General features: G+C 51.3%; 1 protein-coding gene across 6 annotated transcripts in view; it reads left to right on the top strand.

The window, feature by feature from the left end:
* The window catches only part of LOC140385401 (uncharacterized), a 649931-nt gene that overhangs the window by 542742 nt on the left and 82062 nt on the right, over positions 1 to 25127 (top strand). For all 6 annotated transcript variants that reach the window (XM_072467513.1, XM_072467511.1, XM_072467516.1 and 3 more), the window contains 2 exons: positions 4533 to 4642; positions 11607 to 11681. In XM_072467513.1, coding sequence (XP_072323614.1) covers positions 4533 to 4642; positions 11607 to 11681 — 185 coding nt within the window. The remainder of the gene's footprint in view (positions 1 to 4532; positions 4643 to 11606; positions 11682 to 25127) is intronic.

Here is a 25127-nt window from a genome sequence, read left to right as displayed (position 1 = left end):
TGTGTCTGCACCATGATATACTGGTGTATATTATGACATTGTCCTCACGCCATTATCTCATTTCCCCAAGAGGAAAGCATTTGTGCCGATGTGTGGGAATGAAAGAGCACGCGATGCAGTGCCAGTAAAACACCAGACAGGGTGCAGGAATTCATGGGTACATTTCACCACAACTCTTGTCCTTTTTCATCAACATCCTTGCCTTCATTAACCTTCTAATCTATCAGGAAGAAGTCCATCTCCCCACCTCTCCATCTTAGACTTAGAAGACTTCCCCCATCTAGAGGCACATAAGCCAGACAAAGCACATGTTTATGGCTTTTCCGTGGCTCCTTTTCCCTGTAACAGGCTTGAAACAAATAAAATAAAAAGTGCTGGAAAAATTCAGCAGGTCTGGCTACGTCTGTGAAGAGAGAAACAGAACTAACATTTCAAATGCAATTTGACTGCTTCAGAACATGGAAGAAGAATCATATTGGAATATAGAATAGAATTATCTGCCCTTACCAGCTTTCTGATGCTGCCCATAAGATTGTTGCCTTCATCTAATACACTCAATGCCACAGGAGATGTACCTTTGGAACATTGAGCCCACAATAAAATAGATAGAAGCAAGACTAAGGCTGAAACTGGTGTGTATTCAAAACACTTTGAATTATTTCTATGCACATTTCGAGATGAAAACCAACAAACTGTTGTCAACTGCCCCAACAGCCTCTGATACCCCCATACCTACCGTCACAGCCTCCAAAGTCAGATCGGCCTTCTTGAAAGTGAATCCGCGGAAAGTACGGGTCCAGATGGAGTTCCTGGTCATGCACTGAGATCAGCTGGCGTGTGTGTTTGCGGACATCTTCAACCTCTCTCTACTCCATTCCGAGGTTCCTATCTGCATCAAGAGGACCACCATCATACCGGTGCCAAAGAAGAACCAGGCAACATGCCTTGACGACTACCGACCGGTGGCCTTGACATCTATCATGAAGTGCTTCGAGAGGTTGATCATGAGACACATCAACTCCATACTCCCAGAACGCCTCGATCCACTGCAATGCACATACCGCCACAACCGGTCCACAGCAGACGTTATCTCCCTGGCCCTACACTCATCCCTGGAGCATCTCGACAACAAGGACTATATCAGACCCTATTCATGGACTGCAGCTCCTTCTTCAAAACCATAATCCCAGCCAAGCTCATATCCAAACTCTAAAACTTAGGTCTTGGCTTCTCCCTCTGCAACTGGATTCTGGACTTCCTGACCCATAGACCACAATCCGTAAGGATAAACAAAAACACCTACTCCATGATAGTCCTCAATACTGGTAAGGCTGCGTACTTAGCCCCCTACTACACTCCCTATACACAGACGACTGTTTGGCAAAATTTGGCTGCAACTCCATCTACAAGTTTGCTGATGATAACAACTATCGTGGGTCAGATCTCAAACAACGATGAGTCAGAGTACAGGAGAGCGATAGATAACCTAGTGGCGTGGTGTAACGACAATCTCTCTCTCAATGTCAGCAAAACTAAGCAGCTGGTCATTGACTTCAAGAAGCAAAGTATCGTACACACCCCTGTCAGAATCAATGGTGCCAAGGTGGAGATGGTTGACAGCTTCAAATCCCTAGGTGTGCGTATCACCAACAACCTATCCTGGTCCACCCACATGATGCTACGACCAAGAAAGCACAACAGCACCTATACTTCCTCAGGGAACTAAGGAAATTTGGCAAGTCCACATTGACTCTTTCCAGTTTTTACAGATGCACCATAGAAAGCATCCTATCTGGCTGCATCACAGCCTGGTACGGCACATGATCGGCCCAAGAGCGTAAGAAATCACAAAGTCGTGAACACAGCCCAGTCCTTCACGGAAAGTGGGCAGCATAATCAAAGACCACTCCCGCCTGGGTTATTCTCTCTTCCAACCTTTTCCATTGGGCAGGAGATACAAAGGTCTGAGAACACACACACTAACAGTTTCAAAAACAGCTTCTTCCCCCACTGTTACCAGACTCCTCAATGAAACTCTTATGGATTGAACTTATCTCTCTACACATCCTCTCTACTGAGTAGTACTACACTCCGTGGGCACATTTCTCCCATCGGGAGACTAAGTCCCGACGCCGGAGTGAAAACCGGAGTGTTTCACTCCGGCGTCGGAGGCCATTCCCAGCCCCCTATTCTCCCCCCCCCGGGGGTCTAGGAGCGGCGCCACGTCATTTACGCGTGCCGGGCCTTGGCGCCGCATAAAAATGGCGGTGCGTAAATGACGCGACCGGCGCCGTGTTAATGACGTCACCCGCGCATGCGTGGTTGCCATCCTCCCCGCGGCCACCCCGCAAGAAGATATCCGATGGATCTTGCGGGGCAGCGGAGGAAAGGAGGTCCTCCTTCAGAGAGGCCGGCCCGCCGATCGGTGGGCACCGATCGCGGGCCAGACCCCTTTTGAGCCCCCCCCCCCCCCCTCCGGTGCAGGAACCCCCTTTGCCCACCCCACAGGCCGCCCACCACCAGCGTTCCCACGCTGTTCCCTCCGGCAGCGACCAGGTGTGGATGGCGCCGGCGGGAACCTGTCGTGTTGGGCAGACCGCTCGGCCCATCCAGGCCGGAGAATCGCCGCTCGCCCATTACCAACAGCAAGCGCCGATTCTCCCAGTGGCCAGCCGTGATTCGCGCCGCGCCGGTTTGGGGGGGTGGGAGAATCGCGTGCAGGCGTCGGGGCGGCGTGGCGGGACTCGCGCGGTGCCCGGGCGATTCTCCCACCCGGAGTGGGGGGGAAGAATTCCGCCCCATATACTTCACCCAATGTCTATTTTGCATTTGTTCATATTATTTTGAAAAGCTTTGAGTCAAAAATACATCTAAAAGCTAATGATAAAATAACTGAATAGAATTCATGTATTCTGAGAAATATGAACAATGTACATTCAGACTGCTCAATCCAAATTTTGTCGACTTTAAAAACTTTAGAAAAGGTATCAAAAATAATTTAATAAATAAACTTAATTTTGTGAAATAATTATTTTTACTTTATTTACATCTTTTTCTGTGCTTTGAAATTTCAATTATTGTGGGAAAAATATGGCAGATGTAAAAGAATTCAGAAAGTATTTTGAGAATAATGGGAGCCCCGTGGCCAGTTTGCACAGCTCGAGGGATATATCTTTCATAAATGTGGGCATAAGGCTTTAAAATTGACAAACATTAAGTCAGTTTGACAATAATAAGACAGAGGAAAGTTGGGTGGCAAGGGTGTGAAGTGAACACACAGATATGGGAGAAATTAGAACCTGTAACACTTGTTTTTAGGCATGATGCATCATCCTAATGCTTGAAAATGGTGTCAAAGATGCCTGAACATATTTCCAATTAATAGGAATTGTGCCAGACACCTTATTAACATACAAATCAGAAGCAGAAATAGACCATTCGGTCTGCTCTGCCATTCTGTAAGATCATTGCTGATCTGTTTGTGTTTCAAATTCCACATTCCCAATCACCCCTGATAATCTTTGATTCCCTTGTCTAACAAGAATCTATCTCACTCACTCTGCCTTAAAAATATACAATGACCCCACCTCCTTGGCCTTTTGAGCAGATTTTCAAAGTCACTCAGCCCTCTGAGAGAAAACAATTCTCCTCATCACTGTCCTAAAAGGAGACTTCCGGTGGCAGCACGTAGAAGGAGGTCGCTCGCAAGGTAGCTCCCGCCAGAGTCCTCGGTGATTTAGTCTTTTCAGCCCGGTTCCCGGGGGGGTAACTTGAGGACAGATCGAATAGTTCTTTACAAAAAGATGTCAAAGGCCGAAAAAAAAGAATACTGGAAAGAAGGGTATGAGCTGTCGCCCTTCAGAGAATCTGGGGAAGGTGCAGACTCCGTTGGGAACAAAGTTGACGGAGGCAAGGTCATTGGGTGCATCTATTACGGTGTTACTTGAAGGGATCAAGAATTACTTGCAGGTTTGATGCTGAATTATTTCTTCCGGTTGCTGGTGCAATTGTATGTGTTTTTGATGTTTTCTTATACTTGCCAAAGTTTCAAAAGTGTACAGAAAGTGTACCTGGATTATTATTACTTAACGAGTGTTGTCGCTTCCATTATAGTGAACTTTAGTCAAGGGCAAAGCAAGTCTCGCCAAGATGAAATATATCAGCGCCTTTGGGATCAATCTTGGAAAGTGATAGGCAGTTAAAACCTTTTCTACCTAATTTATAGGAACCACATATATTGAAAGAATTATGACTAGTATGCCAAAAAGTTTGAATGTTCTGTTACTTCATGCACATTGCTAATTGATTTAACATAGAAAAAATATTGACAGCAATAGTCCTGATTCAGAATACATTGAAATATGAGGAATTTACAGTTGAATTAAAGTTCTTAACTAGGAAGCAAGAAGGAAATGATAGATTTGTCATTGGGAAGCTAAATGGGAAAAGTTTAAATGCTAAACTAGAAATTATTTAACTTTGAGATCTGCTTCATTTTAAGATCAGTGTTTCTCTTTGATCTCCATTCGCAGTTGGAAGTTCAGAATGAGGCTCTAGAAGCTGTGCAAATAGATAACAATCGGTTCCATGAGGAAAATGAGCTAATGGTCTTACATGTGAATAAGTGGATCACAGAGCAAGGGTGAGTAAATTTTATTGTTGCTTAATCGTAAGATCATGGAATCTTACAGCACAAAAGGAGGACATTTGGTCCATCATGCCTATTCTTTGAAAGAACTATCCAATTAGTCCCACTCCCCTGCTCATCTCCTCAGCCCTGCAAAATTTTCCTTTTCCAGTATATATCCAATTCCCTTTTGAAAGTTATAATTGAAACGCCTTCCACCACCCTTTTTCAGGAAATGCACTTCAGATCGTAATAACTGCATTAAAAATTATCCGCACCCCCCCTGCCTGTTTCTTTTGCCAATTGCATTAATCCTGTATTCTCTTATTTTTTAACAAAGATTTTATTAAAGCATTTATGGTTTTATAACAACAAAAGATACAAATACAAATGTAGATAATTCGGTGCATAACACAGCACAGACCCCATGGACCCTACGCTCCGCCCGGTAGGGGAGAATCCCGCCCAAGGTGTCCATGGAGGGGTTCAAGGCTAATTGGCAGGAGGAGTTGGGGCGGCGCTGGAGGAGAGATTGTGGTCTGAGATGCTGCGGAGGGTGAATGCCTTGTCTTCATGTGCAAGGCTAGGCTGATACAGTTGAAAATTGGAAAGTTTCTGGAGGGCAGATTTAAACACCATTTCAGGGCTTTTGCACATAGATATGGCCTGTTCCTTGCCATTATTCTGTTGATGGTATGTAGGTCTGTGTATGTAGGTCTGTGCACACCTCCACAGACTGGTCTGTCGAATATGGTTCTCTCGGAGAATTGTCAATCTCTCAATGGCGGAGGCCACACATGCAGTTGAGAGAGATATGGCCGCATTCATGGCCTGGATGGACTCCTGCAATATCCGAGCCAGGATAAAGATATCTTCTGGAAGCTCCGCCACATCTTCATGCATCTCACACTGAACCTCCAGCATCTGATGCCTTACAGACCATTTGAGTGGCACTTAATCATCCTGGCTTTCCACAGCATGGGCCTGGCCTCCCACAGACCTCCAGGTGGCAATTCCACACCTATCATAGCCTCTGAAAGCAGGTGAGCTATTTGTGTAGCACCAACATCAAGTTGTGAGCTTGAACCTACTTGCAATCGCATATCCTCCAAGGTGAAAAAGCCTGTGCTGGTGGACGGTGTAGAGATATGATATGACTCCGCACCCTCTGAGGTGCTCTCCTCTGAGGTGGGCGGGTGTTGTCCAGCGCAAATTATTATGGGTTTTTAAGAATGGGAACCAGGAGCCATGACCTTTTGAGGGGGAGTAAGGAGATGAGTCCCCCTCTCCAACTTGTTCCATGGTGTACAAGGGACAGTTCCTGCTCTTCAGCTCCAGAGAAGCAGTGGTACAAGGGTGCTGGGAGGATTGGGGGCCTCCTCTGGGATGGGGGTCGCAGATGGTGTTAGTTGTCCTGAAGCCTGCGGACTGTATCTTTAAAAATTTTCAGAGCTCTGTGTCAGTCTGCAGATTGTGTATTTTAAAAGGTTCTCAGAGCGTTGTGTCAGCCTGCAGGCTGTGTTGTCAGGGAATAAAAATGAGCGCTCAGTTACTCAGCTGTTACTGACATGGGGGTATAGGGCGTCTGTGGGTGCGAGGCTCATGAGGTAGGGGAAAGCGTGTGATGAACGAGGTTGGCCTAAGGGGCTGCTGGTTGGATGAGACCCCGAAACAGGAGGTAGGACGATGATCAGCCTGAGGGAGGTATGTGTCAAAACTCATCTTTCAAGGATAAACGGTTGGGTGAAAGGGATTGAAAGGGAATTTGTAAGCATAATTGTCGGACCCTAGTGCCTGCTATAGAGGATCTTTTAGCCATTAAGGTTAACCCTGAGGGTTGACCCTGCCCATAAGGGATGGTTGAACATTGAAGCTGCCTGTCAAAACCCCCAGTGATTTATCTATTAAGAGAGGGGACAACCAGATGGGAGGCCATAGGCAATTCTGAAGCGGCAAAGGCATTGACCAAAGCCAGTCAAGTGATGAAGTGGGAAGGGTACCAGACATGTGAGTGAGTGCTAGCTGCCAGATAAGGTATAGGAATGGCTGCTTCCAGGGCCAGGAGGACACAGGGCAAGTGGTGTGAAGGTCACCTGGAACACCTACCTGACTCTCTCATCGCTCGCAGCTTTCCGAGAGATCTCAGGCTGGAGCCAGTGAAACTGGCAATTCTGCTTCTAACAGCGCTGAAGGAGCACTCAAGCAGGAACGTGCGACCGCACCCAGGGAGAACCCAGACCAGTGGGCCACAGGGTAGGCTCAAGGTCTGGATGCAGCACAAGCCAAATAGCGGGTTTGGAGGCAAAGAAGGAAACCGAGGATTTACAAGACCCGGGTGACCTTCATGGAGCTGTCTGACAATATGTGCTGCAGGAGACTCCGCCTCAACAGGGAGACAGTATGACACCTAGCCAACTTGGCACCATGTGGAGGAGGAGGGCACCCAGTCCGTGTGGCTATGAAGGTCACGGCAACCTTAAACCTCTATGCGGCATTGTTCCAGGGCTCAATGGGTGACGTGTGGCATCTTGCAGTCATCCGCTCACAACTGCATCCGTGAGGTCACAGGTGCACTCTATGCCAGGACTACATTACTTTTGAACCGGACCAGGCCCATCAGGACGAGGGCTATGGGATTCAGCACCATGGCTTGTCTGCCGCAGGCGCAGGGAGCCTACGATGGCACTCGTGGCTCTGCGCGTTCCTTGGCATCGTGAAGTTCTATTTATTAACAGGAAGGGGTTCCACTCTCTTAATGTCCAGAAGGTCTGTGATCAAGAGATGAGGAACATGCAAGTGCATGTTTCCCAAGGCACGTGCATGACAGCTTCATCCTCAAATCTCAAATCCCTGGGATATTAGAGGGTTACCCCAGGCTTCAGGGATGACTCGGGCGGGGCAAGGGATACCCGCTGAGTCTTGGCTGATGACGCCAGTGCAGAGGACTGAGCCCAGTGCAGAGGCCTGTTACTGTAAGGTTCACAGTGCCACCCAGGCTCTGATTGAGCGGTGCATCGGGCTGCATAAAATGTGCTCCACTGCCTTGATGGGTCCGGTGGGGCCCTGCAGTCCCCAGAGAGTATCCAGCATTGTTCTGGTCTCCTGTGCCCTACATAACTTGGCGCAGCAGCTGGGCGACATTCTTGATGATGACGACCTGGAGAAGCAGAACATCGCCTCTGATGAGGAGGAAGCACGGTAGCACAGTGGTTAGCACTGTTGTTTTACAGCGACAGGGTCCCAGGTTCGATTCCCGGCTTGGGTTACTGTCTGTGTGGAGTCTGCACATTCTCCCTGTGTCTGCGTGGGTTTCCTCCGGGTGGTCCGGTTTCCTCCCATAAGTCCTGAAAGACGTGCTGTTAGATGAATTGGACATTCTGAATTTTTCCTCAGTCTTCTACCCGAACAGGCACCGGAGTGTGGCGACTAGGGGCTTTTCACAGTAACTTCATTGCAGTGTTAATGTAAGCCTATTTGTGACACTAATAAAGATTATTATTATAAGTCCAGGAGTGAATGGAGGATGAGGCTAAAGAGGAGCCCGAGGATGGAGGCCAGGTGGGGGAAAGAGTTTGCATGGGCAGGAGGACCAGGGATCCCTTCATCGCAGGTGCTGAGCCTGGGAAGTCTTTGTACCTGCTTAGCCTGTCAATGCAGGAGAGTGATGATGACTCGCAAAATAATAAATGAAAGCAATTTTAGTATTGATAAATATTTTTGAAATTGCATTCCATAGAATTTGATTATATATACTGAAGGTTTATGATAATGCACCAACCCCCTCATGGACCAAACCCTCTATTGTATACAGTTCCCCTTCTACACCTCAGAATACAAACTCCCCAATTGATTGGGGGAGGGGGAGGGCGGAGTCTCCCCCGAATTGGGAGGAACCTCACAGGATATAAACCCTGACCTGGGGTCAGGCCGAGGAGAGTGACCCTGCAGGGTGAGGAGTAGTGAAATTGTAATATTGTGTGTAGAGTACATAAACCTCTACAGCACTTGGGGAGAATGGGATCAAAGGCTATGGGGAGAAAGCAGAATTAGGCTATTGAGTTGGATGATCAGCCATGATCGTGATGAATGGCGGAGCAGGCTCGAAGGGCCAAAAGGCCTTATCTTGCTCCTATCTTCTATGTATTATGTTACCCTGCCTAACTGGTGTCATATGGAGTCCTCATCTTTGGCTATCACAGATAATTAGCTGAAATTTTTTATTGGATCACTGATGGAGAATCATACTCAACTTAGAATGAGGTAACTCAGCCCATTATGTTTGTGCAGCTCTTCGAAAATATTAACCTTGCTCCCCACAGCCCAGCAAAATTTTCCTTTTCAATTATATATCGTTTTTTTCTGAAAGTTCCTATTGGATCTGCTTCCACCACCTTTTCATCAAGTGTGTTCCAGATCATTATATCTGATTGAGAAAAATAAATTCTCCTCACTTCACTGGATTTTTTTGCCAATGATCTTAAATCTGTTGTTCTCTGCTTACTGATTCTACTGCCACTGGAAATATTTTTACTCTACATAGCCTCATCAAAATTCCCCATAATTTTGAACACCCATATCAAGTTGCCTTTTAACCCTCTCTGCTCTGTGGGAAAAAAAATCCCAGCTTTACTGGTCTCTTGACATAACTGAAGTCTCGCATTCCTGGTAGTGTTCTGGTGAATCCCCTCTGCACATTCTCCTTACTGTTTACAGGCTTTACTATTTGCAAATTAGTTGCCTTATTTGTCTTCAAGTGGCTACCCTTTAAAAGAAATTTGTTGGCTGCAGAATATTTTGGGATGTCCTGAGGGTATAAGAATATGTGAACGCAAATTCTTAATTAGTCACAAGAAAAAGAGCAAATAAAATAAGGAACAGTATACGCTCCTTAAACATCACTATTGTACTTGCTTCCACCACCTCCTCCGGCAGCAAGTTCCAGGCACCTACTTCCCTTGCCCATCTCCTCTAAAGTTTGTCCCTTAAACCTATGTCCCTAGTAATTGACTCTTCCACCCTGGGAAAAAGCTTCTGACTATCCACTCTGTCCATGCCCCTCACAATTTTGTAGACTTCTATCAAGTCACCCCTCAATCTCTGTTGTTCCAGTGAGAAAAAACAAGGTTATCCAACCTCTCCTCATCGCTAATATCCTCCATGCCAGCCAACATCCTGGTAAACCTCTTCTGTACCCTCCCAAAAGCATCCACATCCTTCTGGTAGTGTGACGACCAGAATTGAACACTATATTCCAAGTTTCTATACTAAAAACCTAACTAAGGTTGTATACAGCTGCAACATGATTTGCCAATTTTAATACTCAATGCCCCAGCCAATGAAGGCAAGCATGTCGTATGCCTTTTCGACTACATTCTCCACCTGCGTTGCCGCTTTCTCTGGATCTGTACACCCAGATCCCTCTGCCTGTCGGTACGCTTAAAGGTTCTGCCATTTACTGATATTTCCCACCTGTATTAGACTTTCCAAAATGCATTACCTCACATATGTCTGGTTTAAACTCCATCTGCCATCTCTTCGCACAAGTCTCCAACCAATCTATATCCTGTTGTGTCCTCTGACAATCCTCATCGCTATCCGCAATTCCACCAATCTTTATGTAGTCCGCAAACTTACTAATCAGACCAGTTACATTTTCCTCCAAATCATTTATATATCCTGCAAACAGCACTGGTCCCTGCAGAACACCACTAGTCACAGTCCTCCATTTAGAAAAGCATCCTTCCACTGCTACCCTCTGTCTTCTATGACTGAGCCAGTTCTGTATCCATCTTGCCAGCTCACCTCTGATCCTGTGTGACTTCACCTTCTGTATCAGTCTGCCATGAGGGACCTTGTCAAAGGCCTCACTGAAATCCATGTAGACAACATCCCCTGCCCTTCCTTCATCAATCAGCTTTGTCACTTACTCGATAAACCTGATCAAGTTAGTGAGATAGTCCAGGTGTTTCAATTCTTGAATCCACCAGAATACCTTTGGGGATGGATCCTGGGCGATAAAGGGCATCCACTAAAGATATGGCTGCCCACCTGTGCAAACCCCAAAAAGACAGAGGATACCTATAAGTGCTGCCATTTGACTACAAAGGGGACCATCAAACAGGCATTTGGGATGTTGAAGATGTGTTTTTGATGCTTAGCCAAATCTGAAGGAGCCCTTCAATACATCACATCAAGCATATCCGAAATCATGATAGTCTGATGTGCCCTGCACAGCCTGAGGCATCAGAGAAAAAGTTGAATTGGTTTCTGAGCATCTGAGCCATATCACCAACCCAGTGCTCAATGCAACTCAAGGCTGAGGCCATACTTTGGAGGCTAGTGTGCAACTCCTGCACCTGCTCAGTAGTCTCCATGAGGATCTTCCCTTTCTCAGTGAAAGAGGCCAGGCACTCATAAGCCAGAGATATAATGATACTCATGGCATTTATGGACTCCTCTATAATCCGCATATAGGTGCGAACTGGCACAGGGAACAACAGATGTCCACACATTTCATGTTGTTGCTCCAGTAGTCTTCCGAGGCTAGGCATTTGTCAAAAGCTGAGCATTGTTGAGCCTGTCCTCAATTCTCTGATGTGGACTGGACACCGTTGTTACTGCCTCCGTTATCTGCTCCTGCATGTCTGCACGGTGCTCATTTGCTCATGCCACCTTTTCTAAATATGTTTCAATGCCCACCAATGTGAAAGTAATAAAGATTTGCATTGTCCAGACTCAACCTGATCACAGAATAAGAAAAACATTCCTTAAAAGCATTAACATTTATTTGAATTTGAAACAAAAAGTAACCTTAAATTGTCAGCTGAGCAACAGAGTACTTTCAGCATTTGTATAAACACACTAATCATTCTTACTTGAAAAGAAAACAAGTTTAAAATTTTGTTTTATTACATTCATTAGCAATGCTGATTTATGTCATCCTATTATGCAGTAATACTGTATATTTTGCTCGTTATAGGATTGCAAATGAAACTTTGGGAACAAAAATCAAAGAACAAAACCAACTTGTCTCCCACTTAACTGCGGATAAGATGTAAGCAATCAAATATTTCTGCAAATAACAAAATCTCTGGAGCATATAATATAGTGCTTTATTGGTTGGAAAGTAATTAGTACAAGTTAAATATTACAAGTTAATGTAAAAAAGGATATGCATGTGGTTAAAATAGCTTATTCAATTGTGTGTTTTTGTCACATGTGTAAATTGTCCAATGTTAAAAATACAAATAAATGTTCTGAAAATATTTTTTAGCCAGCTACTGTGATGGTTAGATTGAAAGCAAGACCTAGGATATGTAAATCCAGAAGTGATAAGATTCCCGAACCAGGGGCGTCATTCTCCGACCCCCCGCCGGGTCGGAGAATGGCCGTTGGCCGCCGTGAATCCCGCCCCCGCCCCCGCCGAAGTCTCCGAAGGGAGAAAAGTCGGCGGGGCGTTAATGGCGCCGCTGCCGCGGAGAATGTCACGGGTCTGCGCAAGGCAGCCGATTTTCGGCCTGCCGATATTCTCCCTTCCGGATGGGCCGAAGTCCCGTCGACGTGATGACCGTTCACGTCGACGTGAATCAAACCTCCTTTTCATCGGCGTGACCCGGTGCTCCAGGCTCACGCCGACCAGCGAGGAGGTGAGTGACGGCCTGGGGGGTTGGCTCTGGGCAGGAAATGGCGTGGCCGCAGACTGATTGCCTGAGGAGAGGTGTGTCTCGGCTTGTGTGTGTGTGCGGCAGGGGGGGGGGGGGGGGGGGGGGGGGGTTAGAGTAGGCTGGGCTCCGGGGGAGTGCCGGGAGGGGGTCCGTGCCGGGGTGGAGGTTGGGGGTTGTGGAGGGGGTCCGTGCCGGGGTGGAGGTTGGGGGGGGTCCGTGCCGGTGTGGAGGTTGGGGGGGGGTCCGTGCCGGGGTGGAGGTTGGGGGGGGGGTCCGTGCCGGGGTGGAGGTTGGGGGGGGTCCGTGCTGGGGTGGAGGTTGGGTGTTGGGGAGGGGGTCCGTGCCGGGGTGGAGGTTGGGGGGGGGGTCCGTGCCGGGGTGGAGGTTGGGGGGGGTCCGTGCTGGGGTGGAGGTTGGGTGTTGGGGAGGGGGTCCGTGCCGGGGTGGAGGTTGGGGGGGGGTCCGTGCTGGGGTGGAGGTTGGGGGGGTCCGTGCTGGGGTGGAGGTTGGGGGTTGTGGAGGGGGTCCGTGCCGGGGTGGAGGTTGGGGGGGGGTCCGTGCTGGGGTGGAGGTTGGGGGTTGTGGAGGGGGTCCGTGCCGGGGTGGAGGTTGGGGGGTGTCCGTGCTGGGGTGGAGGTTGGGGGGGGTCCGTGCTGGGGTGGAGGTTGGGGGTTGGGGAGGGGGCCGTGCCGGGGTGGAGGTTGGGGGGGTCCGTGCTGGGGTGGAGGTTGGGGAGGGGGTCCGTGCCGGGGTGGAGGTTGGGGGGGGGGTCCGTGCCGGGGTGGAGGTTGGGGGGGGTCCGTGCTGGGGTGGAGGTTGGGTGTTGGGGGGGGGGTCCGTGCCGGGGTGGAGGTTGGGGAGGGGGTCCGTGCCGGGGTGGAGGTTGGGGGGGGTCCGTGCTGGGGTGGAGGTTGGGGGTTGGGGAGGGGGCCGTGCCGGGGTGGGTGATGGGAGGGCAAATGAGTTGGTCCACCTGGCCAGGTGCCAGCCTCCAACAGTTGGACCCATGCGGTCCATGCCACCTGGCTGGGGGGAGGAGGGGATATGGGCAATGATGACATGTTGTCGTTCCCCTCCCCCCCACCAGGCCGTCATGTTTTCAGACCATCCAGCGATGTTGGCCGCCGTGGTGGCAGCCGCTCATGTCTATGTTGCCCTGGATGAGGAGGAGGAGGAGGAGGAGCGTGCCAGAGAGGCGGCGCAGGCTGCCGCAGAGGGGCAGGCGGCAGCCGCCCAGGCTGGAGGGACACCTGACCGACAGGACGAGGAGGGGGAGGAGGACGTCGCGGCCCCACGGCAACGGAGGCACCCGAGGGCGCCCCGTGTGTACCGGCCCCGGCAGTCATACCAGGACCTCACGGACCGGGAATGCAGGAGGAGACTCCGGATGAGCCAGGAAACCGTGGCACACATCTGCCACCTGCTGGCACACCTGTCACCGCGTGGCACTGGCGGGGGACACCCTCTCCCCGTGTCCGTCAAGGTTACGGTGGCCCTGAACTTTTATGCAACGGGGTCATTCCAGGCACCGAGTGGGGACCTGTCCGGCATATCGCAGACATCGGTGCATCGGTGCATCCGGGCAGTGACAGATGCCCTTTTTGCCATGGCGCACCGCTACATCCGCTTCCCCGTGGACCGGGCCAGCCAAGATGCCCGGGCCGTGGGCTTCTCTGCCATTGCCGGGTTCCCCATGGTCCAGGGCGCGATCGATGGGATGCACGTCGCCGTGCGGCCACCTGCAGATAACAGGGCCGTGTTCACTAATAGGAAGGGGACCTATTCGATGAACGTACAGGTGGTCTGCGACCACCGCATGATGATCCTGCACGTCTGCGCCCGTCACCCAGGCAGTGTACACGACTCATTCGTGTTGTCGCGGTCATCCATCCCCGGCATGTACGAGGGACGCCATCCCCGGCTGAGGGGCTGGTTGCTGGGCGACAGGGGCTACCCATTGCGATCGTGGCTGATGACGCCTATACGGAGGCCACGCAATGAGGCGGAGAACCGCTACAATGATGCCCATGTAGCGACAAGGGGAGTGATCGAAAGGTGCTTTGGCGTGCTGAAGATGCGTTTCAGGTGCCTGGACCTCTCTGGGGGCGCCCTCCAGTATCGGTCAGATAGGGTCGGCCGCATCATTGTGGTGTGCTGCGTCCTGCACAACATAGCCCAGCAGAGGGGCGATGTGCCGCAGGCAGAGGAGGGCGGAGTGGAGGAGCAGCAGGAAGAGGCCCAGTCCTCCCCAGATGAGGGGGATGGGGGCAATGGTCAGGGCAGACGGGGTAGACACAGACGGGTGGCTGTCCACCGTTACCGGCTGGCCCAGCGGGCACGGGACAGACTGATAGACGCCCGCTTCACTGACTAGATGGGCGTGGGAATCGGGTAGTATGGCCACAGACCGCACACCATGACAACAGCCGACCACCCACACCCCCCACCCATCCACCCACCCAGCACCCTCACCCCCCTCCCCAACCCCACACACCCCACCCGCATGCACACCACCCCCCCACCCCCAATTGCCGATCCACCGGCGGCACAACGGGCCGGGCTCACCCAGTTGCGGGTGGACGCGTGTCTATCGCAGGCCATGGAGAATGATGACAACCCGCCTCCGATGAGCTCCTGGCTCTACATCGTTGGACTATGTCTGACCCATGGCCACAGTACCACCATCCACCCGGACCATCCCTGCATGCGGCTGTGACACTGCAGCGCACGGTCCCGTCCTCTGCCCGGGGGATGTTGATGGCGGCCCAGGGGGAAGGGGGCAGACTCACCTGGGGCTGAGGTAAGACCACCCCTCACACACACACTTGCGCTCAACGTACATGACACCCCCGCACACTTTGGACAGAGCACAAAGGCAGCTTCGGTAGGTGTAACATTAACTTTAATAACCAAAGGAGTTCATGCACGTGCCCTAGCGCCTAAAACTCATCTGTGCCCTGCACCCGTGCCAACTTACTCAGTGTCTAATTGTTTGGCCTTACGGGCCCTTTGACTACGTCTACGTGGTTCCCCAGACGGTACAGCAGAACTGGAGGTGGACTCCTGTGATTCCTGCCCTCTGACACTGGATCCCTTTGGCGGCCTTTTCCTGGGGCGTCCTGGCCTAGATGGGCCAGGCTGCGGCCCGGGCGACTGGGATGGCGAGCTGCCAGCCTGTCCTGCCCGTTGCCCACCCGATGCACCTGGGACGGAAGGGGGGGAGTCCGAGGTGTCGCGGTGTACCGGGACCTCCCCTACAGAGGGAGCCGGGACGGACCACACCACCTCCTCCTCCCTCGGGGTGCCCGATGGCCCCCAGGCCTCTACATGGGTGGGGGATGCGAACGGACTGGCCATCCGACGCGCCCCCGACATCTGGCGCTGCCAGTCCTGGAGGCCCGTGCTGGTATCGACAGGGGTCTGCAGGTTTGCAGCCATGGAGCCCAGGGGGTTGTCGAACCCTGTCTGCGACAGTGCGACGCCAGCTCGCACATGGCCACTGGCGCCGATGCCCTCAGCGATGGCCTGCTGAGACTGGGCCATGGCCTGCAGAGACTGGGCTATGGCCTGCTGAGACTGGGCCATGGCCTGCTGAGACTGGGCCATGGCCTGCTGAGACTGGGCTATGGTGTTGAGCGCCTCTGCCATCTGGCGCTGGCACTGGCTCATGGCCTCCTGTGAGAGGGCAGCCATTTCCTGGGCCACAGACGCCGCCTGCACGGAAGGCCCCAGGCCTCGCAAACCGTTCCCCATGTCTGACACCGTTGTACCCATTGCCTCCACCGCGGACGCCACCCGTGCGGTGTCAGCCTGGGTGGCACGCATGACCGGGACCACTCCCAGCTCCTGGACGCGGGTGGACTCCTCCACCTGTGACCGCAGCCGCCGCAAGCCACCCGTCACCCTATTCGCTCGTCTCCGTGTCGGTGGTTGCATCGGATCTATGTGTGGGTGTGGTAACTGCAGGAACCCGGGATCCATCTGGGCGGCAGATGTTCGCTTGGCCTGGGCTGCCCTCCGACCGCCCGGTCCCTCTGCTGCTCCTACCTCCACCTGCTGTACCGGGACGGCTGTGTTGTGCGCACCAGTGAGTGTACCAGACGCCTCATCACTAAAGTGCCCAACCGTGGTGAGTGTTTCTGCGATGGTGGAGGGTGTTGGTGACAGCAGTGGCGTTGTGTCGTGCTCTTGTCCCACTCTGAGTCCATGGCACTTTGGGGTGGGGGTTCGTCTCCACCCATCCACTCTGAGTCACTGTCCGGTATTTCGTCTTCCCGGGTAGGGGTGTCCCGGGTAGTGCTGTCCCGGGTAGTGCTGTCCCGGGTAGTGCTGTCCCGGGTAGTGCTGTCCCGGGTAGTGCTGTCCCGGGTAGTGCTGTCCCGGATAGTGGTGTCCCGGGTAGGGGTGTCCTGGGTAGTGGTGTCCCGGGTAGGGGTGTCCTGGATAGTGGTGTCCTGGGTAGTGGTGTCCTGGCTCGGATGTGACGGGGGCCTGTGGCTGCCCCCCTCATCGCTGGGTGGTCGCTCCCGCACGTGACGGGGGTGTCGTCTCCCTGTTGCTCCAGGTCTCTCCGTCTCCCGTGGTGTGCGAGATGCATCCTGCGGGCGTCGCATGCTGGAGGGTCCGGGTCTCTCCGTCTCCCGTGGTGTGCGAGAGGCATCCTGCGGGCGTCGCATGCTGGAGGGTCCGGGTCTCTCCATCTCCCGTGGTCTCCGAGGGGCATCCTGCGGGCGTCGCATGCTGGAGGGTCCGGGTCTCTCCGTCTCCCGTGGTCTCCGAGGGGCATCCTGCGGGCGTCGCATGCTGGAGGGTGCGGGTCTCTCCGTCTCCCGTGGTCTCCGAGGGGCATCCTGCGGGCGTCGCATGCTGGAGGGTGCGGGTCTCTCCGTCTCCCGTGGTCTCCGAGGGGCATCCTGCGGGCGGTCTGCATCTGCGGGGATGGGTGCCTGGACGTTTGGTCCTGCGATACACAATGAAGCATGCATGGTTAGACATCAGGCAGTGATCAGGTGATACGGGAGAGGGGGATATAGGGGAGGGGGGATATGGGGACGGGCTGTGTTGGTGGCTCACTTGCTCGTGGGGCCCCGACCTCTGCATCAGCAACCTCCCGGTCCTCAGGTCCGCCAGCCAGTTCCAGGGCCCTTTCCTCGTGTACGGTCAGTGGCCTCTCATCAGCGGGCCCTCCTCCAGTCCTCACATGCTCCCTGGTGTTGTGTGCGCGCTTCTCCTGTGGGGGGGGGGTGGTGGCAGGGGTAAAAGGCAACAGTGTTAGGCAGGTATATGAATGCACGCCATCGGTTGCGCGTGCATTGCAGAGGTTAAGGTTAGGGCTGGATTCACTGGGGGATATGGGGGAGGGGGGATATGGGGGAGGGGGGATATGGGGGATATGGGGGAGGGGGGAATATGGGGGATATGGTGGAGGGGGGATATGGGGGAGGGGGGATATGGGGGAGGGGGGATATGGGGGAGGGGGATGTGTGGGAGGGGGAATATGGGGAGGGGGGATATGGGGAATATGGGGGAGGGGGGATATGGGGGATTTGGGGGAGGGGGGATATGGGGGAGGGGGGATATGGGGGAGGGGGGAATATTGGGGATATGGGGGAGGGGGGATATGGGGGTGGGGGGATATGGGGGAGGGGGGAGTATGGGGGATATGGGGGAGGGGGGATATGGGGGAGGGGGGATATGGGGGAGGGGGGATATGGGGGAGGGGGGAATATGGGGGAGGGGGGAGTATGGGGGATATGGGGGAGGGGGGATATGGGGGAGGGGGGGATATGGGGGAGGGGGGGGATATGGGGGAGGGGGGGGATATGGGGGAGGGGGGATTTGGGGGAGAGGGGATATGGGGGAGGCTCACCCTGCCTGCTCTGACGAGGTCGTTCACCTTCTTGTGGCACTGGGTGCCTGTCCGTGGTGTTTGGGCCACAGCGGTGACGGCCTCTGCCACCTCCCTCCACAGACGCCAGCTGTGGCGTGGGGCAACTCTGCGGCCGTGCCCGGGATACAGGGCGTCCCTCCTCTGCTCCACCACATCCAGGAGCGCCTCCACATCGCGTGACTCGAACCTCGGGGCTGAGCGACGGCCAGCCATCAAGTCGGGTGTTGCGGTCGGCTGTTCCGGTCGGGTGGGGGGGAGCTGCGCGGCCTTATGAGCCGTCACGCCGTGCAGCGCGTATGACGCTGCACGGCGTGAACCACTGCGCAAGCGCGGATCCCGTTACGTCGCTGCTAGCCCATTTCGGGCCGCAGACTATCGGCCCATTTTTATGACGTGACGCAAGTGGGATTTGCGCCGTTTTTTGCGCCGATCGGCGGAGTTTCCGCCGATAACGGAGAATTTCGCCCCAGATGTTCCACTGATAAGTATGCTGTTTATTTCTCAATTAAACTGGCAAGGAGAATTAGGAAACTTATTTAAACATCATTAACTGAAATACTTGAAAATTACTAGTTATATTTTCACTGGAAAGAAGGAAATTTGGTATGAACTCAGTCCCCTGAGGAACGTCTAATGTAAAGGTTCCATTCACCTGGCGACGGGACTCAACAGCCGTGCCTGCGAGGCCTCAACCGGGCACCCATTAATACTGGTTTTCACAAGCATGGCCAGGTGTGATGGCACCTTGGGGGGTCTCAGAGGCCATTAGAAATACCAGGTGGTCGGGGACTGAGAAGGATTTGTGCCCTGACACTTCCTGGTACCTTGGCACTGTCAGCCTTGTATCCTGGCAGTGCCATCTGGTCACCCTGACAGTGCTAACCTGGCACTATTAATGTGCCTGGTTGGCACTGCCAGGCTGGCAGTGTCAAGGTGCCCAGAGGCCAGGTTGGCATTGCCAAGAGATGGGGGCTGGTGGGGCTATGCCCATGAAAGGAGTGAGGAGAGTATGAAGGGGCCGTAGAAAGGACAGGAAGTGTAAAGGAAGGGTCCTGAAAGTGGGGGGTGTAGGGATCAGGGCAACTTTCAAAATGGCACCCGATCTGTGAGCTGCAGGACGTGCTAGCAAGTTCATCTCCCCAGTGCCGAAGAAGCCTCAACAGGGAGATCTCCCCAAGGCCCAAAAGAAAGGCTGAGTCCAGTTGAATAGCAATCTTCACCTTGGCATTGCAGACGTCCTGAAACACCCTGCCAAACCTGACCAAGATTGCACTTTGAAAGTTTTTGGTGAATTGCGCCCAATGTCTCTAATTAACTACCCTGCAGGGAGCCCTATTAATCTAAACAAAAATTCATTAGTCCAACCTTTTACGATGCTTTAATTGCCCCTCTGGCTCTCCAAAAGCCTAGCTGTCTTGCACACTGGGATTTTTAAAAACACTACTGCCGCAGTCATTAACACACGAACCCAGGGTTTTACTGCACCAAAAATTATTATGCAATAAATAAGAAATTCCTACATTCATCACAGTTAGCAGTCCTCAAATGATTGCCTGGCAGGGGGAATTGGGTCATGGGAGGCTATTGTGGCTGGTAAGAATGCTGTGGGAACTCCTGGATCCAAAATAATCTTGGGCGAAATTCTCCAGTATCGGCGCGATGTCCGCCGACTGGCGCCCAAAATGGCGCAAATCAGTCGGGCATCGCGCCGCCCCAAAGGTGCGGAATGCTACGCATTTTGGGGGGGCCGAGCCCCAACCTTCAGGGGCTAGGCCCGCGCCGGACGAATTTCCGCCCCACCAGCTGGCGGAAAAGGCCTTTGGTGCCCCGCCAGCTGCCGCGGAAATGACATCTCTGGGCGGCGCATGCACGGGAGCGTTAGCGGCCGCTGACGGCATTCCCGCGCATGCGCAGTGGAAGGAGTCTCTTCCGCCTCCGCCATGGTGGAGACCGTGGCGAAGGCGGAAGGGAAAGAGTGCCCCCACGGCACAGGCCCGCCCGCGGATCGGTGGGCCCTGATCGCGGGCCAGGCCACCGTGGGGGCAACCCCCGGGTCCAGATCGCCCCGCGCCCCCCCCCAGGACCCCGGAGCCCGCCCGCGCCGCCTTGTCCCGCCAGTAAGGTAGGTGGTTTAATCTACGCCGGCGGGACAGGCATTTTAGTGGCGGGACTTCGGCCCATCCGGGCCGGAGAATCGCGGGGGGGGGGGGCCCCCAACCGGCGCGGCGCGATTCCCGCCCCTGCCGAATATCCGGTGCCGGAGAATTCGGTAACCGGCGGGGGTGGGATTCACGCCAGCCCCCGGCGATTCTCCGACCCGGCGGGGGGTCGGAGAATCTCGCCCCTTGAAAGAAAATTAAATTCCATGGTGGCTAGGTCCTAGGCCCCATCTATAACTGGAAAATGCAGAGAAGAAGGCTCAATACCTACTCTGCTTTTCTCGGAGAGGGCCTAAGGTAGATATTAGATTCCTCATTAGAATATGCAAGGGCCCTGATGCCAGTTTTAGATGACTGCCCATTTAAGTCCAATATAGAATGAACATTTTGAAGTCATCCTTGATGCACAGAATATCGTACTGCAGAGTTGTCATATTTACATCCATTTTCCATCACACTCTCATCGGATCATTCAGTTGTTAATTGCAATTTTTTCTCCAGTTGACTCTCAGAAGCAACTTAAACGCTTCTGAATGTAACCAAGAGTAATCCAAGCTAATGAACTAGAGGGCCGAGTCTTGCATCATTAAACCATTATGTGGCACCTTATCAGCGGCCTTTTTGAAATCTAGATAAATTGCATCAGCTGTATTGCCCATGTCTTGTCTCTCTAACAGCTCTTCATAAAATGCATTGGTATTGGTCAAGTAAAATGTTTCATTTGAAAATCCACCATGACTACTCACTATTATGTTTTTGGTACTCCATTAACTTTCCTCCCATTGATGTTAACCTACTGGGCTACAGTTCCCTGGTTCTATCTCCATTTTTAAAGATAGATATTACATTAATTAACCTTAAATTTGGTTCTACACCATTTTTTAACAAATTACTAAATATGTGTCACCTGTTAAAAAATACAAAGATAAAATCCATTGACAACAGAGTTTTAAAAATCCTTTTTGAGTTTTATTAATTTATTTAATATTTCACTATCTATTTTACATAAGGTATAACCTTGGGCAACCCAAGATCATAAAACAACACATTCCTTCAGCTGTGCATAACAGCCCAGGCTTGCTTGCAAACTCTCAAAATATAGTGTCCAACATACATGTGATTCTGCAATTAGCCAGCATTTGCCAAACAGCCCAGATTGTGCTAAGAATTAGACACTAATTTAAGATGATCAGTCGGGCTTTCAGTGTGGCTCACTTATATGCGCTGGAAGTTACATATAATCACGCACAGGGCCCTGTCCTTTGCAGTTTCTGTACTGTGCCTTTTTCAATTAAGCAAATGCTTGGGAGACAACCATTCCTTGGTTTATCAATATCTTGACCAGAGTCGACCTGCGTGGTTTGAATTTGAACAAAAGCTTAGCAGTTAACTGTTCCCTGGTGCATTCTCCATGGAAATACCTCAAACAATCAAAGTCCACTTGCCAACCAATCAACACTCTCTTCTCATACAGTATAAATTGTTATTTCCTTAGAATTGGTAATTTTGCAAATCTATCCTGATGAGTGTAAGATGAAAAGCTTCGACAACATGTCTCTTTTTTCAGCACTACTCAAGTTCTGTATGACCAAACAACAGCTAGAGAAGTCTTGCTACAACTCTACTGGTTGTTTATGAGACCATGCCTTGAGAATTGTGTCGAGTTTTGGTGTCATTGTTCAGGGAGGGATTTACTTTATATTTATTTTTTCAAAAGATGTGGGCATTGCTTGCTATGCCAGCATTTAATGACCATCCCTACTTACCCTGGAGCAAGTGGTGGTGAGCTGCCTTCCTGAACTGCCGCAGTCTAGGTGTAGGCCCACCCATAGTGCAGTTGGGAAGGGATATACTTTTATTGGAGGAAGTTCCGAGAAGATTCACCAGGCTGACCCCTGAGATGAAGGGATTGTCTTATGAGGAAAAGTTGAGCAGGAGAACATCCTCTCAGTATCTACCTATTCAAGCCACTCACGAAGTTTGAATATTCCAATAAGATTACCTCTCAACCTTCTGACCCTGCACTGAACTGCCTCCAGTGTTTACTGTTAGTTAGCCATTCCTCTATCTGTGACGATATATTGGGCAGGAATCTCTTGTTCCCCAGCCATGTGTTTCTCAGTGGTGCGCTGTACGCTGACAACGAGAGTCTGTCTTCCCGCCACTTGTCAATGGGACTGGGTGAAACATGTCTGAGATAAACTCTCCAGATCTTCCACATATGAAGTACCCTACTTGTCAACTTCACCAACTCTGGAATCTATCAAGAAATTCTACAAACTCAAACAGAGGAAGCAAAATTAATCAGCAAGTAACCAACAAATTGTTGATGAGACCTTTCAGTAGCTCTGGTGAGCGATCCTTCCTGCTGCTGAACACATGTTCAGCTATGTGTGTTTTCCATTATTGTTTGACATTATTGTTTGTCAATATTGTTGTCCATTTTATTTTCCCAAGTTAGAATCCATACAGTGCAGAAGGAGACCATTCAGCCCATCGAGACTGCCCCAGCCCTCTGAAAGAAAACTCAACCTACGTCCATTCCCCCACCTTCTACCCCATAACCCCACCTAACCTGCACATCCTTGGACACAAAGGGGAAATTTAGTGTGGCCAATCCACCTAACCTGCACAATTTGGACTGTGAGAGAAAACCAGAGCACCCGGAGGAAACCTATGCAGATACAGGGAGAACGTGGAAACTCCGCACAGTCATCCAGAATTGAACTTGGGTCTCTGGCATTTTGAGGCAGCAATGCTAACCACTATGTCACCATGCCGCCCGGTTCTATTCTTAGCTCCTCAAAATTCACTTCTCTCCAAATCATTACCTTGATTTTTGTTAAGCTCATGCTTTCTCAATTATTATCTAAAAGGAAAAGAACAATATAGTACAGGAACAGGCCCTTCGGCCCTCCAAGCCTCCGCCAACCATGGTACCTGCCTAAACTAAAATCGTCTGCACTTACGAAGTCTATATCCTTCCATTCAACACCCTCTTCATATATTTGTCTAGATGCCCCTTAAATGCCGCTATCGTACCTACTCCCACCACCTCCCCAGGCAGCACGTTCCATATATTTACCACCCTCTGTGTAAAAACACTTGCCTCGCACATCTGTTCTAAACTTTTCCCCACCCACTTTAAACCTATGTCCCCTAGTACTTGACTCTCCTACTCTAGGAAAGAGCATCTGACTATCCACTCTGTCCATGCCATTCATAATCTTGTAGACCTCTATCAGGTCTTCTCTCAACCTCCATTTTTCCAGTGAGAACAGACCGAGGTTATCTAACCTCTCCTCATAGTTAATGCCCTCCATATGAGGCAACATCCTAGTAAACCGCTTCTGTATCCTCTCCAAAGCATCCACATCCTTCTGGTAGTGTGGCGACCAGAATTGTACACAATATTTCAAATGAGGCCTGACTCGAGGTCCTGTACAGCAGCAACATGACTTGCCAATTTTTATATTCAATGCCCCGACCGATGAAGCCCAGCAAGCCGTATGCCTTCTTGACCACCTTATCCACATGCATTGCCACTTTCAATGATCGGTGGACATGCACGCCCAGATCTCCCTGCATGTCAGTACTCGCAAGAGTTCTACCATTTATTGTGTATTGTGTACCTACATGTAATGGACCTTCCAAAGTGCATTACCTCACACTTGTCTGGATTAAACTCTATCTACCATTTCTCGGCCCAAGACGCCAACCAGTTTATATCCTGCTGTATCCTCTGACAATCCTCTTCACTATCCACAACTCCACCAATTTTGGCGTCGTCTGCGAACTTACTAATCAGACCAGCTACATTTTCTTCCAAATCATTTATATACACCACAGACAACGAAGGTCCCGGAACTGATCCCTGTGGAACGCCACTAGTCACAGCCTTCCATTCAGAAAAGCGCCCTTCTACTGCTACCCTCTGTCTTCTGTGCCCAAGCCAGTTCTGTATCCAACTTGCCAGCTCTCCTCTGATCTCACATGACTTCACCTTTTGTACCACTATACCATGAGGTATCTTGTCAAAGGCTTTACTGAAGTCCATGTATACAACATCTACTGCCTTTCCCTCATCTATCATCTTGGTCATTTCCTCGAAAAACCCGATCAAATTGGTGAGGCATGACCTCCCCTTCACAAAACCATGCTGTCCATCACTAATAAGTCCATTTGGTTCCAAACGTGAATAAATCCTATCTCTTAGAATCTTTTCCAATAATTTCCCTACCACTGACGTAAAGCTCATTAGTTTATAATTTGCTGGATTATCCCTGCTGCCCTTATTAAACAATGGAACAACATTGGCTACTCTCCAGTCCTCTGGAACTTCACCTGTAGCCAATGAGGATACAAAGTGTGTTTGCTAGTGCAGTTGGGGAGGGTTTAAACTAATGTGGCAGGGGGATGGGAACCGATGTAGGAAGTCAGTGGGGACGGAAACAAAAGGCAGGAAGGGAGAGTGTGTAAAGCATGACCAGAGAAAGCAGGGCAGAGAGCAAGGAAAGTCTACATTAAACTGCATTTATTTCAATGCAAGGGGCCTGACGGGCAAAGCGGATGAACCTCAGGGCATGGGTGGGCACATGGGACTGGGATATTATAGCTATGACTGAAACATGGCTAAGGGAGGGGCAGGACTGGCAGCTCAATGTTCCGGGGTACAGATGCTATAGAAAGGATAGAACAGGAGGTAAGAGAGGAGGGGGAGTGGCGTTTTTGATTAGGGAGAACATCACGGCAGTACTTAGAGGGGATATATCCGAGGGTTCGCCCAC

The sequence above is a fragment of the Scyliorhinus torazame genome, chromosome 11 (assembly GCF_047496885.1).
Source record: "Scyliorhinus torazame isolate Kashiwa2021f chromosome 11, sScyTor2.1, whole genome shotgun sequence".
Classification (NCBI taxonomy): Eukaryota; Metazoa; Chordata; class Chondrichthyes; order Carcharhiniformes; family Scyliorhinidae; genus Scyliorhinus; species Scyliorhinus torazame.
This window is presented reverse-complemented; position numbering and strand designations above follow the sequence as displayed.